General features: G+C 38.9%; 1 protein-coding gene across 1 annotated transcript in view; it reads left to right on the top strand.

The window, feature by feature from the left end:
- LOC124789901 (hemocytin-like) overlaps window positions 1-16,238 on the top strand; it is a 543,737-nt gene that overhangs the window by 142,396 nt on the left and 385,103 nt on the right. Inside the window, exons 15-17 of the mRNA XM_047257418.1 lie at window positions 2,386-2,626; window positions 7,837-8,032; window positions 14,243-14,438. Of these exons, the coding sequence (XP_047113374.1) occupies window positions 2,386-2,626; window positions 7,837-8,032; window positions 14,243-14,438 (633 nt within the window). The remainder of the gene's footprint in view (window positions 1-2,385; window positions 2,627-7,836; window positions 8,033-14,242; window positions 14,439-16,238) is intronic.

Below are 16,238 nucleotides of genomic sequence, written 5' to 3' on the forward strand. Positions count from 1 at the left end.
TTTCACTCTGCAGCGGAGTGTGCGCTGATATGAAACTTCCTGGCAGATTAAAACTGTGTGCCTGACCGAGACTCGAACTCGGGACCTTTGCCTTTCGCGGGCAAGTGCTCTACCATCTGAGCTGCCGAAGCACGACTCATGCCCGGTACTCACAGCAGAGTGAAAATCTCATTCTGGAAACATCCCCCAGGCTGTGGCTAAGCCATGTCTCCACTATATCCTTTCTTTCAGGAGTGCTAGTTCTGCAAGGTTCGCAGAAGAGCTTCTGTAAAGTTTGGAAGGTAGGAGACGAGATACTGGCAGAAGTAAAGCTGTGAGTACCGGGCGTGAGTCGTGCTTCGGTGGCTCAGATGGTAGAGCACTTGCCCGCGAAAGGCAAAGGTTCCGAGTTCGAGTCTCGGCCGGGCACACAGTTTTAATCTGCCAGGAAGATTCATATCAGCGCACACTCCGCTGCAGAGTGAAAATCTCATTCTGGAAACTTTCCCTACCATGTTCAAACTTCTGACATTCCACATTTTGACTTGCAATATGTTACCCTTTCACTGATTATCTAATCTCTTTCTCATAGTTGCCTCCCACATGGCAGTCCACTCTTGAAAATATAAATGGGGGAGTAATGCAGAATATTTTGCCAGTGGAGGAATCTCATGACACTTTTTCAATTATGGGTTGCATGTTCTCTGGATACACATTGTGTATCTTTAATGCAGGTCTTTCCGTTGCTTTCTGCATTCTCATACTGTTGATAATTGCTCTTCCACATTTTAGGAAGTTTCCCACCTCAAAGGAAAGAGGTTGCCCTGAAACTCTGTCCACTCATATGCCCTCTTTGCCATTGGTATAACTAGGGTGACACCTTATACCAGAAGTTTTTTGCCACTGTTGCTGATAATTTTTATTCAAAATTTAAGCAGTCATTGGCTTCAAACCCAAGACCTATGACAAAACACTGCTCCTGGATCACACATACATTTGCCCCTCAGACATATTATTAAGACCATTTGGTAAGACGTATGCTACATTGCATCCCACATTGCATCATCCCTAAAGTGTGGCTTTGTGAAGGCATCCTCCACATACACTGTTATTCTCATTTAAATCTTGTGTTTGATTTCCTATTTGATTATGACACTCCCTAGATTGCAGATGAAAGCCAGACATATATTTAACTCACAATGAATGCAGTACTGATGATGATCATTACATTATTGCTATGGTTGTTATTGTAATTACTATGTTCATTATTTCTCATAACAAGTAAAAATGCTAATGAATCAATTGTCTCATGGCAAATTCTCATTACTTAGAGATCAGACTGTCACCACCTTTCTTTGTTGTCTTATTAATTTCTTCCTATCTCATAAAATCACGTTCTTAACTCATATTTGCTTACAAAACTTGAAGAAAAACCAACTGCTCTCACTTCCTGTGCATCAGACAATAGAATGAAAATAAAGATAATTTTAAAACTGAGCCAACCACGGCTAAAATAGTTATACAATACTGATTGAAAATTCATCCTGTAAATAGTTTTTTAAACATAGGTGTTAAAACTATTAAAATATAAAACTGAATGAAATGTGCAATAGTCCACTGCAGCTGTATTTATTCAAGTTGATTAGAGACGCACGCAACCGGTTTGACAACTTTTAAGTTGCATCTTCTGGTGTATATAAATGCTATGTCATATGATATAGAGAGTAGTTGCAGAATGCCGCAGAGTAACATTTGACAAAGTTCTCAGGCCTCCTCAATTGATTAAAACTGTCATCAATGCAGAACATCATGTCTAGGTTAAAATAATGAACTCTCATCACTTTACCAATGAAAATATGCTCGTCTCGGGCTGTGCCAAGCATTGCCTGTTGCTTGTCATACACCGACAGGAACATATTTTAATTGGTAAAGTGATGACAGTTTGTGATTTTAACACAGCCGTGACATTCATTATTAGTGATGGTTTTTATCAATTGAGGAGGGCTGAGAACTTTGCCTAGTCTCACCAACTGTTACTCTGCAGCGTTTTTTAACTGCTCCCTGTATCATATGACATAGCATTTATATACACCAGAAGACGCAACTTAAAAGTTGTCAAACCACTTGTGTGAGCCTCTAATCAACTTAAATAAATACAGCTACAGTGAACTCTTGCACATTTCATTCAGTTTTATATTGTAATAGTTGTAACACCTATATTTAAACAACTATTTACAGTATGAATTTTCTATCAATCCAGCAGAACAAAAATAGTTTAGACAAGAGCACATTCCAGATTTTTCTACTGATGTACTTACATTTATTTTGTCAGTGTAGGAAGAGGACAAATAATCTTTCCACAGCCAACCAGCTAATTTAACTAACGTACTGATATGACTTTTTCAGCAATGAGATGCAGCAATGGCATGGTGTACCTGCCTTGTGGCTTGTCATACCAGGTGACATGTGGCTCTGTGGCTGCTAACAGATCACTGACAACACAAGAAGTGTGTGAGGAAGGCTGCTACTGCCCCCCAGGCACACTGCTTCACCAGGGATCATGTGTCCCACCTGAGCAGTGCCCCTGCCAGCTTAGGGGCCGTTCTTACAAGCCAGGAGAAACAGTGCCCCGTGATTGTAACACATGGTAAGTCTGCAGTAGGGCATTCCATTTTCAGCTAGCTTTACAGGAGTTAAAATTATCAACACAAAAGACCAAGGTTTTCAGTTCTTATCAACTGCTAACAGAAAGCCATTTCAACCATGCCATTCCTGTATATGTAGTGGAGACAGTTTTCTTTGGAAACATGTAGATATTATTTGCACTGAAAGAGGAAAAATTAAACAAAAGGGTGGCATTTGTTCCTTACACCAGTTGCAAATCATTTGTTTAAGAATTACTCTTTATTATTGTCAGCACTGAAAGAGGAAAATTTAAAAGAGGAATCATCATAATAAATGCAGTATTGCTTTTGACTCTTCTTTTTCCTATCACCTAGTGTCCTTTTTGAAATAGACTACTGGGAAGCTTGCATTTCTTACACTAGTTGCAAATCATTTACGTACCTGTTACACTTTTTCAACTGCCTTGTTGAGCTGTTAAGGAAACTACAAATTCTGGAACCTCCAAGTTACACATTGTTTTACACATGTGTTCGTGGGAACTCTGCTGCTATTTCTCTGTACTTCAGTGTGGTTGGTTGGTAGAGAACCCTTTTGTGGCCTACAAACTCAAGTATGTTCTCAATTTATGTTGTGTTTCTAATGATAATGTAATTTATATGGTAGAAGGAGAATGATAATACAATGGGTAAAACAGTGGAATATTCCGAGAGACCCCTTCACCATATTCTGAAGTCACTGCGCCAGTGTACAGATTTATAAACAAGGATTTAAGCATTGTGGATCAGCTTTCCAACAGCCTTACTTTTTACTCATCCCCCCCCCCTCCCCCCCCCCTCTCTCTCTCTCTCTCTCTCTCTCTCTCTCTCTCTCTCTCTCTCTCTCTCTCTCTCTCTCTCTCACACGCACACACACACACACACACACACACACACACACACAGGCAACTGAACCACACTGCGAGCAGCAGCACTAGTGCATGATGGGACTAGTGACTGGTTGGGGTAAGGAGGAGGCTGGACAGGGAGGGTGAGGGATAGTATGGGAGGGGTAGCGGACAGTGAAGTTCTACAGGTTAGATGGAGGGCAGGGGAGAGGGGGGCGGGAGAAATAGTGGAAAAGGAGAGGAGTAAAAAGACTTGGTGTGATGGTGGAATGACAGCTGTATAGTGCAGAAGCATTCACTGACTGTAATTATCTTCCCAACCTTGTACTAAAACAAATCTCCCGTGCCTTATCTTTCCAGTCTCCCACCACCTCCCAAAGTCCCTCCGTCCCATCACAGAGGCGCATTCCCCTCGTAGCTCAGTACCACCCAGGACTGGAGCAACTGAATTAGATTCTCTGCCAGGGTTTCGATTACCTCTTGTTGTGCCCTGGAATGAGAAATGTCCTGCCCACTATCCTTCCCACCCCTCCCACAGTGTTATTCTGCCATCCTAACAATGTATTCGTCCATCCATACATAACCCCTGCTCCAAATCCCTTACCTCATGGCTCAGACCCCTGTAATAGACCTAGATGCAAGACCTGTCCCATACATCCTCCCACCACCACCTACACCAGTCCGGTCACTAATTTCAACTATCCCATCAAAGGCAGGGCTACCTGTGAAACCAGTTATGTGGTCCACAAGCTAAGCTGCAACCACTGTGCTGCATTCTATGTAGGCATGGCAACCAACAAGCTGTCTGTCCACATTAATGGCCACCGACAAACTGTGGCCAAGAAACAAGTGGACCACCCTGTTCCTGAACACATTGCCAAACATAATATCCTTCATTTCAATGACTGCTTCACAGCCTGTGCAATATGAATCCTTCTCACCAACACCAGATTTTCTGAATTGCGCAGGTGGGAACTTTCCCTGCAATACATCCTACATTCTCGTAACCCTCCTAGCCTCAGCCTTTGTTAGTGACTACCCTCACCCATTCAGCCCCTACCCTGTTCCCATTCCAGCACTACACAGCCATCACTCCACCACCACTTACAGTCTTTTTATTTCTCTCCTTTTTTGCTACTCCCCCCCGCCCCCCTGTCCCCTCTGCACCTCTTCACTGCTCTCCGTCTAACCTAGTGCTCTCTAGTGGCCAAACACATAACTATTAGTGCTGAAATGGACATAAACAGTGTTGTATTTGAAACTACCTGGCAGATTAAAACTGTGTGCCGGGCTGAGACTCAAACTCGGGACCTTTGCCTTTCATGGGCAAGAGCTCTACCATCTGAGCTACCCAAGCACGACTCACGCCCCGCCCTCACAGCTTTACTTCTGCCAGTACCTTGTCTCCTACCTTGCCCATGAAAGGCAAAAGTCCCTGAGTTCAAGTCTTGGCCCGGCACACAGTTTTAATCTGAAAGGAAGTTACATATCAGTCCACACTCCACTGCAGTCCCTTTTTAAGTATCGGAGCATACCTGGGATTTTAAGTTCTTTCTTTTTAATGTTGGTTATTTTTGGGTTTCTTAGTTCTGTCAAAATAATAGAACAAGATAATTCGGGATTTTATGTTAAGGGGTTAACAGCCTCTGACTTTCACCTGCTAAGGAATTTATGATTCCTATCAAGTGGTAATGGTAACTGTAGATTGATATTTTGTTTACCATTTTGAATAAGGACAGAATCTATTCACTGGGAAAATGTTGGACAAGTGCATAGGCTTAAAATGACAGTGTTAAAAGTAACACCTTTCTTATCTGATGGTCAAGTCTTCAGACCAAGAAATTACCACCTTGCCCTTGCATATGGTTATTCAATGCTCAAGGTATCCATTGTATGGTAAGTGGTTGCCATTACTCAACCAATTGTCTACATTCCACTACAGATTTTTCAGTATCATATTAATCAAGGCAGTTATCCTTAGAACAACAAAATATTCATGGTGCAGAGAACAATTATGTCAGCTTCTGTCACTGAAGTGGGCAACATGTCTGATTGCCCAGTAGAGCACCTGACTTCAGTTCCCAGTGCTACCAGGGATCTGTCCTTGGTGGGAGAACTGGAATAGGGTGCACTCTGTCTCATGACAGCTACTGAGGAGCCACATGAACGAGAAGTAGCAGCTCCAAGGTTGGGAAAACTGACAAACCCAGGAGAGTGGTGTGCTGACTCTTGTGCCCTTCCATGCTGCATCCAAATAACACCATATGGCAGAGAATGAAACAGCAGCCAGTTGGCATTGCATGCTCTTCTGTTACCCTGTTTTTTCTTTCTCCTTTGTCCCTCTCTCTTTTTTTAAAATAGCTTGCATCATGTAGTTCACTGTTTGGTTTTTTGAATTTTGTGTCATATTTGAGTCTTGATATAATTTCTCTAAAAAAAAAAAAAATGTACCACCATGAAGGAATTATCTGAATGGGATGGAAACCAGTAGATGTGATGTACATGAGCAGACAAACAAATAATTACATTTCAGAAAAATTGGATGATTTACTCAAGAGAAAGAGCTTCACAAATTGAGCAAGTCAGTAACATGTTGGTCCACTTCTGTCTGTTATACAAGCAGTTATTCAGCTTTGCATTGGTTCACAGAGTTGTTGGAAGTCCTCCATAGGGATATCGCACAAAATTTTGCCTAATTGTCATGTTAAATCGTCAAAATATCAAACTGGTTGGAGGGTCCTGCACAAAAAGTTCTAAATGTTCTCAATTGGGATGAGATCCGGCAACCTTGCTGGCCGACACCTGGCTTAGCAAGTGCGAACACAAGCAGTAGAAACACTCACCATGCACAGGGAGGCACTATCTTTCTTAAATGTAAGTCTGGGTTGACTTGCCCTGAAGGGCAACAAAATGGGCCATAGACTATTGATCATGTACCATTGTATTGTTATGGTGCTATGGAGGGCAGCCAAATGGCTCCTGGTATGAAATTAAATGGTACCCCAGATCATTACTCCTTGTTGTTAGGCCATATGGTGGACAACAGTCATGTTGGTATCCCACCACTGTCCAGGGCATATCCAGACACTTCTTGGTTCATCATCAAGACTCAGTTTGAAGCGGGGCTCATCACTGATGATACTTCTACTCCAGTGAGTTAGATCTGAGGCCAAATGTGCCTGACACAATTGAAAACAAACTTGTTAGTGTACGCAGGTCAATAGAAGTGTGTGTGAGGGGTACCTGAGCTCAGCTCCCTTTCAGTGAGGCACCTGTTAATAGTAGCTCCAGTTGTATGTCGGATTAATGATAATGAGCATCTGGGGCTCTGAGAGCCTCTCCAACAGCTGCGTGGTCCTCATGTTCTGCCATTTTATTCAGGTTGACCAGTTCCATCTTGATGCTATGTTTGGCCATAATTCACTCATTCCTGCCAACATTGTTGAATAGTGGCATCATTCCTATTCAGATGTTGAGTGATTTGCCAGTTACTCCAACTGGCTTGTCTGAACCCAACAGCATGTACTTTTTTTAAATGCTGACAACTGTGTTTGTTGTTCACATGCCTGTCTGCAAGGCATACTGACTGTCCAACAGAGTACACAGAATGATATTTGCAGACCCTTTTATGCTCTAGTATCAACAGGTTTCCTGTGTACTTTCCTTGTCAGCTGCGTGATGAAATTGCTCTGCAGTGTCACATATTCATCCATTGGCCGTCAAAGTTTACGATTTTGCATTTGCTGGTAATGCCTGTCTGAATATCAGTTTGTGACCAATTTTCATAGTTCCTTTATAGTGAGTCATTTATTTTCTTATAGTAATTGCCCTGCTTCATTTTCTCCCTTGTATATTCTACAATACAGGCAGTTCAGCAACTCTCTTAGTGCTGTTTAGAGACAGTAGGTTATCTACTGGCACTACATTTCACCCTCTCACTTCTCTCACTGTCGTAAACCATCCAAATTCAATATTATTTGCTACACCTCATCGCAGTCATGTATATAAAATAGTTTCACTTAAGTCTCAGCATTCGTACATCAAGGCAAGAGGTAAGGAGACATCTCCATTTAGGGTTTCTCAGCCAGCATGCAGTTTTACTTTTGCTATCTCTGAAAATATTTATGGTCATATCCTCAACATCTCTGTGGATATGGGTACATGTTTTAATGTGTTAAATTATTTTTTAAATAACTTGAGATGTGAGTCGAAAATGAACGTAAACTTATTTATAGTTCCAGTTAATGGTGATGTTTCCAGTACTTAGTGCTTTGACTGTTTTAGGTGTTTGTTATTTTATTTAAATAAGTACAAAAACATTTTGAATAATTGACCTCTTCATGTTTCAGCACCTGTGTAGCTGGTCAGTGGGTGTGCACACAGACACATTGCTCTGCTCGGTGTGCATCTGTAGGCGACCCACATTATGTGACATTTGATGGTCGTCGTTATGACTTTATGGGAAAATGTTCATACCATCTTGTGAAGGGAGCTGATTTTAGTATTGAGACAGAGAATGTTGCATGTGCAGGATCCATTTCTGAGGTTAGAATCAATTACATTTAATGCTGTATATGCATATGAAACACATCATACCTTATATCTGTTAAAGTCTATGTCACTGCCACTTAACTGTAAAATTTTTCCTTTCATATGGTATGAAAACACAGACAATTCTCACAGTTTTTTTTAATTAATCATCATTATCACCAATCATTAAACTCTGTCTTCTTTGTTCCACCCTCAAGTATTTTTTTTTGTTTCCATCTTTTCTTTGGTTTACCAGTCTCTTTTGTTTTTTGTTATAGTTCAACAATGAGTTTGGTGTTGCAATTTTTTGTGTCTTTGTTATATGCTTTTGCCATATTTCTTTTATTTCACTGTTCCTTCATTTGGATTAAATGTGTTTAACTTCATTAGGATATCCATTTACCTTATTATCAAGTAATGTGTAACTAACTGCTTCTTTCAGAAATCTCATCTGTGCCCTTTCTACACAAGGAAATGGCTTAACGGAGAGCCATCCTTCTTTGTCATTTTTCTGCCCTGTAACTGCACTTTTCACTTTAATGCCTGATCTGCTTCAGTGTTTTGTTTTTCTGCCTCATGATCCATCTTGTGTTGTATTTGTTGCTTCATGCATTTTTATTCATTTTATATATTCTCTGTGAATAAGTACTGCACAGTGTAATTGCTAAAATAAACTACAGTTGTTCTATCTGGTAAAAAATGCTTCACATAATCTCATACATAAACAGATGTCTTATAGATGTCTATCAAATTGATTAGTCAGATGTATCTTATGAAACAGTAACTTGAAATGGTGCACGTCTAGTACACAGTCAGTGTAATATTTAATAATAAATCTACCATGGCCTCACATCTTGTCTTTTTCCCTTAGATTTTAGTTGTTTGTCAATTCTATAGATACACAAACTGAGGTGATAAAAGTCATGGGACAGCACTATGTTCATACACCGATGGTGGTGGTATTGCGTACACAAGGTATAAAAGGGCACTGCATTGCCGGAGCTACTGAGGTGATTCATGTGAAAAGGTTTCGGACGTTATTATGGCGCCACGACTGGAATTAACAGATGTGGTAGTTGGAGCTAAACATATGGGACATTCCATTTCAGAAAGCGTATGGAATTGAATATTCTGAGATCCACCATGTCAGGCATGTGCCAAAAGTGCCAAATTTCGAGCACTACCTCTCACCACTGACAACATAATGTCTGACAACCTTCACGTAGGACTGAGATCAATAGTGTCTATGTAAAGTTGTCAGTGCTAACAGAAAAGCAAAACTGGATGAAATAATCGCAGAAATCAATGTGGGACATACGAGGGATGTATCTGTTAATACAGTGCAGCAAAATTTGGCGTTAATGGGCTGTGGCAAGCAGATGACCAACTCAAGTGCCTTTTCTAACAGCACATCACTTGCAGCACCTCTCCTGGGCTCGTGACCACATTGGTTGGACCTTAGATGACTGGAAAATTGCTACCTGGTCAGATAGGCCCTGATTTCAGTTGACAAGAGCTAATGGTACAGTTCGATTGTGGTACAGACCTCATGAAGCCATGGAACTAAGCTGTCAACAGGGCACTGTGCAAGCTAGTGGTGGCTCCTTAATAGTGTGTACTGTGTTTACAAGGAATGGACGAACCTTTCTGGTCCAACGGAACTAATCATTGACTGGAAATGGTTACATTGGCTACTTGGCGACCACTTGCAGCCTTTCATGTACTTCATGTTCCCAGACAACAGTGTCATGTCATTGGGCCACAGTTGTTCACAACTGGTTTGAAGAACATTCTGGATAGTTCAGGTGAATGATATGGCCACATTGTTGTGTCTAGACAAGACAGCCTAGACACAATGAGAGGAAGCCGAAAGGCACGCGCTAAGCTAAAGCTGGATGGCGAGAGGTCTGAAACAGGATACGTAATGAATGCTATAAAGAAAAGTACGTAGCTTCTGGAATACTTAACTTTAATCCATCCTTTTGGTACATCTGGAGATTGTGGCGATACAAGTGAGACTCTTTAGATACATGCAATGTTACTAATGGCACCTTGCTAGGTCGTAGCCATTGACTTAGCTGAAGGCTATTCTGACTATCGGCTCGGCAAAGGAGCGAGGCTTCGTCAGTATAGTCGCTAGCTACGTCGTCCGTACAACTGGGGCGAGTGCTCGTCAGTCTCTCGAGACCTGCCTTGTGGTGGCGCTCGGTCTATGATCACACAGTGGCGACACGCGGGTCCGACATGTACTAATGGACCGCGGCCGATTTAAAGCTACCACCTAGCAAGTGTGGTGTCTGGCGCTGACACCACACACATAGACTACCTGGTGTGAATCCCATTGAACATTTATGGTATGTAATTGAGAGGTCAGTTTGTGCACAACATTTTGCACCTCAATGCTTCCACAGTTGTGGATGGCTACAGAGGCACTGTGGCCCAATAATTCTGGAGCAGGCTTTCAACAGCTTGTTGAGTTCTTGTGATGTTGAGTTCCTTCTCTATGCCAGGCAAAAGGAGGTCAAACATGATATTAGGAAGTATCCAATGATTTTTGTCACTTCAGTGTACCTCTCTTACACCTAGCTTTATATCTATGTGATAAAGCAAGAAACTGTGGGATACCTTTTGTCAGTGAAAAAATTCTGAAATAGAATTTTAGGTTTCATTTTTGAATCACCAGGTTCAGTATCAGTTTGATCAATACAAGTGATGAACATTTGTAAAGAAAGTGCTACAATTAACAGTTAAGTCCAAATCAAAGTTCCTATACAGTTTCTTCACCAAAAAATGACTGACTCGAAAATGTAGGTAATTTATCAGGTAAAATTTTTTGAGTCACAAAATTATTTATATTTTTTCTGTCCCACTAAACATTTGTGCAGAGACAGATTTGGGGTCACTGGTAACTTCATATTTACTTTGATGAGAATAGTTTTGGAGACACCAGTAAAGGCTTCAATCGATTGATTTACAGTTAGACTGTGTGTGTGACATACATTGCAGTTGAAAATTATCCCGTTTAAGATGCTTACCAGAAGAGAGAGTGCTGTTAGGAAATGTGCAACTTCCCCCATGACAGCTAACAATTTTGACTCACTTGGCACATAATGCCCAGTGAAGGAAGGCATCCATTATAGGAGAAAAAGAAATAATAAGAAATAATAATCATAATAATAAAACAATCTGCTGCATTAATTGCTTTTTGCAAGTATCCAAGATTGAGATACTCGGTATAGCTCTTAGCTCATTATAGGAACAAGATGAATGTGTGAAACATTTGCAAAGATGAATGCATGCAAACATTTGCATAGATGCAACAGAGAAAACCTGTAAACTGATTATTTATTTGAAATTTCTGTCTTTGGTTTTCAGTTTAACTCAGGTTTGCTTCATAGGCATACAGTTACTTAGGGATAATGCTGTGACTGGATTTATCACAATCTATTTAAGATCATGAATTATATTTATAGCTGGATGTCTCACGTTGACAAAACATAGAATTATACATAAGGATTTGTATTTTGTGAAAACAATGAGAATCATTATTCTTATTTTGCATTGCTAAGGAATTTAGTCATGGGTATTATATATTCAAATATTTCATGTTACACATATAATGCTCTATGATTGGAGGTAACATTTAACGTATTTTATAGGTCCAGTTCTACATGCTTGATGCATAGGGTTTCTAGGAATATGTGCCACTGAGAAGTGCTGAGTGTAGGTGCAGCAGTTTATGAAAGAAATTATTGCACTTAAGAAGATTTTTTTATGGTAGATGGTATCCTATCAGAGTTATGACAATTGTTGTGGGAGCAGTTTGTCAAAGGAGACACTTGAACTAAATAATAAATAAATGGTTTATTTGTCCATAATAACTTAACAGTCATGGACATAGTCAGTTTACAAACACAAGAACATTAAAAAAAAGTTTAGAAGTAAAGGTAAATTATATACAATAACATTAAAAATCCTTGATGGAGCACAAACATTTATCAATTAACAGTTGCTTTAATTTTGTCTTAAATTTGTTTCCTTTTAACAATTTTATATTATTTGACAATCTGTTATAACAATGTCTCCCAACAGAAAATGGGCTATGATCTGTTGCTCTTTTGTTATTAAATTTTATGTGGCAATCCTCTCATTTTCTTGTATTATAATTGTGGATTTCACTATTGATTACATTATCCTCCATATTTTCCTTTACAAACAGTGTAATTCTGTGAACAATGAATACACTGTTAGTATGTTATACTTAATGAAATATTCTCTACAGGACTGATGCTTACTAATATTAGCTATTATGCTAATTGCTCTTTCTGGGCTTCATATATACCGTTGGAGCCCCACCCCAAATCTCAATACCATATTTCAGGTGGGAGTGTATAGTTACAAAATAGATTTGCCTTAAAACAGATAAAATAGAATCATGAGCACAATAATTTTTAGTGCCCTTTTCAGAAAATTCATTTCTGGTGATATTCCTTGGTGTCAAACTGTGTACCACATCTGTATTCAACAGTATAAGTTCTAGATACAGGGTATATATGTTGCAGGACAACTGGAAAAATTCCAGGAATTTTTTCATTCAGGAAACATCTGGGAATTTTTTGGAATTCTGGGTATTTTTTGTTGTTTTGCTTTTCAATTTAATTTTTGTAATTTTGACTGTTAATATTGACTGTTAATTGCTCACATAGGGACCATGAGGATAAGATTAGAATAATTACTGCATGCACACAGGCATTCAAGCAGTCGTTCTTCCCACACTCCATACATGAATGGAAAAGGAAGAAGCCCTGACAACTGGTACAATGGGATGTATCCTCCGCCACACGCCTTACAGTGGTTTGCAGAGTATGGATGTGGATGTAGATGTAATAACTGATACTCTAACAATGAATTTTACTTTACTCTACTACTCCAGAATAATACTGCAGCAATAAAACATAAACAAGAGAATAACACCAAAATAAAACTTTAGTTGCAAAGAAAATGCACTATTTACAATACAGTGCATACACAAGTGTCTGCAACACCAAAATGTGTCAAAGACTATGCAATACTTTGTAAGAACAGACTGCTTTCACTGTGTCTTTCTCTTGGGCCTCGTTTCAATGTGCGTGACGTCACAACTGTTTACACTTCTAACAGGTCACGGTAACATATTGCAAATGGTGGTCTGAGAAGTGTTACTGTCAAAATACATTTTGTTTTATGCACTATGTATTGTGTTGCATGTGAGAATGTGCAGTGAATTTTGTAAACCATGGAGCAATAGACTCTCATTCAGAACTTATCACTGTGGACCAGCCACTTTGAAAAATTTTGAGCCCAGAAGACCAACCATTTGAGCCATTATCTAAAATTTTACTGGCACATTTGTGTCTGATATATCTTAAAGGGTTACACACACTAAAAAGGCCAAGTTTCTAGGTTAGCTTTTCAGATTTATTTTAATTATTTCATAGATTACAAATTATGCAATTATGATGGCAAAAAAATACAATTATCCTTCAAAAAATACCCTTGATTGGCTTTTCTATGGAAAAGACGAAGTGCTCAATAGAACACGTAGTCAGCCACGTAACCCACGAAATGTTCGGTGCACAGTAGTTAAATTTATAATTGTGCTTGTCAGAAATATTCAGCTGCTGCAATTCAAGCAAAAATTAAGAGTTGCCAAACATTAAAGATTTTTCCAAAACACAATGTTTTGTTTCCTAAGGTGTCGGGAAGTTGTATATCAATGTGTAAAACCTTCACCAGTCAAAGGATTGATAAGTTTTACAGCTCCGATGGAATGTATATTCTCTCTTGACTTGGAAAAAAGTACTTCCACCAAGGGTTTAGAGTGTATTTTCACCACGGAAGAAGTGTACTTTCACCCATGAAAAAGTGTATTTTTAACCAGGAAATTCTGGAAAAATATGGAATTTTTTTTTCCTGTCCATATATGCACCCTGTAAATAACTGTATATTTCCCCCTATAAATATAACTAAAGAAAGAATAACAAGAAAAGTGCACTATCTGGTAATGCTGTGAATAATGGTACTGAGTGTCTTTCAGTGATAAAAAGAGATTGTTGTGTATTTTTATTCTGTATGACATGGTGATTCTAAAATATTCTAATGGTTTTAATAGAAGATCTTTTGTGAAGAGTCTTATGTTACTAAATTCCAATCAAGTTATTGAATATCATGTATTTAATTATGCAGGCCATGAATTTCCCAGCATCTGTGACAGGGGAAATGCCATCTTGCAACAAAGCAGTGACAGTCCGAATTGATGACGTTATTGAAGTGAAGCTACTACAGAACCGAGAGGTGCTAGTGGATGGCCGTGTGCCAGATGAGCTTCCTGTCAATGTGTCTGGTGTATACATTCATGAAGCTTCATCAATGTTTGTTGTGGGTAAGAAAGTTAATACTTAATACTGTCATATAGGACAATATGTCACAAACACAATGCAAATTACATATTAACTGTGACTCCTAAAACAAAATATATGAACTATCTAAGTCTATTCCAAACATAAACCACAGACAAAATTTTGACACTGAAGAGTGGAGACACATTCAAAAAACACTAGAAAATTAATAAATCCGTGATATGGTGTACTATATTTTGTAGTTTATTTCCGTATTCACAACTTTTATCAATGAGTTATATTTTTTGATACACTAATTACTAATATGTTCAAATACTTCTATTACAACTAGATAGACATACTTTAATTACATCAAGTGTGGGATTCAAGTGATACATGTCTTTGCTCATTCTCCTTCAGCCTCCATTCATGATGAATTAATGTGAATGTTTCACCAAAGATGTCATCTCATAATAAGCACAAACATATTTGATTAAAAAATAATTAATCAACTCCATGAAACTGAATGGAAAGATTTCCAACCCTGTCAGGCGTGATATGATGCTAAAATGGGAATGTTTAGCTATCAAAGAACTGGGTTAAATCCTAAATGCATCAGTTTTAGAGCTCAAAGAGATGTTATATTAGGCCTTAAATGTTACATGAAATGATTGGAGAGGAAGATTGAAACTGGGGATGTGATTGGAGAGGGAAACAATGGCAACAGAATAGAAGGAATTGATCCATGATTGATGGTGCATGGTACCAATGTTCCAAAAAGCCGTGTACAAAGATGAGATTTTTCAAACCGTCATATTTTGGGTGCTGTTGATCACAAAAATAATGGATCAAGTGTTTTGGATAGCCCGTGACCTATGGCCCTTTAGTATACCTATCGGAAGGAAGGACAGGGCCAAAATTTCAATAGTACACATTTCCTCCAGCCCAGGCAAACTGAGTAAACCAGTGGGTTCTTTTGCATTAGGTGTGGTCTAGGGTGGGCTTAAGATGGCTTATAAAAGCACGATTTGTTCAGGGACAGTCCTGAGAAAACCCTGAAAAACTATGATTTTTAGGTATCAAATTGTGGGAATGTCCACCACTACGATTTCTATTCATGGAAAATCATTGAAATTTTTACTGTATGTTCTTAAGATGGTGTTCACAGGAAAAAATTTCTTTTGATATCATTATCCATTATCAAGATCCAGATCTTCAGAGTTACTGCTTTTATGCACGTAATATCTGGTCTAAGGCATAAACATAGTTCTAAGTGATGTAGTGAACACATGACAAGAGTTTTGGAGTAATCACAAGGGTTCTGCATTCCTCAAACTGTGTTTTTAATCACTATTTTTCACCAATAAAACTTTGATGTTCTGTCTCTGTATAATGGGCACTTCTTACCTATACAGGCTGTTGTGACCTGGAAATTGTTCAATGGTGCCACCTGGCAGGTTAAGCATTTTACAAAAAACTATTTTGTCATACAAAATTCATTTTACTTGCAAATTAAACCCTGATTCTTGGAATACTGTAGGTTTAGCCTAAAAATGTTGTGCATTTTTATATAAGGTAGTCTAAAGTGAAATTGTATTGGATGGAAGACAATTTTGTATTAACCTTATATTATCCCTATTTATTTGTTGTGTCAAAGTATATTTGTTGTGTCAAAGTATATAAACAAATTATCAAAAACTTTATTGACCTACAGAATTCATTTTATATAAGCAGCACACCCAGCAGTAATAGGGAAAAGAAGGGAGCCAGCTGAAACATGCTCCTGTCAGATCACAAAAAAAGTGAATATGCTCCTCCTTAAAAGACTCCAACTGAGAAGTCAG

The sequence above is a fragment of the Schistocerca piceifrons genome, chromosome 3 (assembly GCF_021461385.2).
Source record: "Schistocerca piceifrons isolate TAMUIC-IGC-003096 chromosome 3, iqSchPice1.1, whole genome shotgun sequence".
Classification (NCBI taxonomy): domain Eukaryota; kingdom Metazoa; phylum Arthropoda; class Insecta; order Orthoptera; family Acrididae; genus Schistocerca; species Schistocerca piceifrons.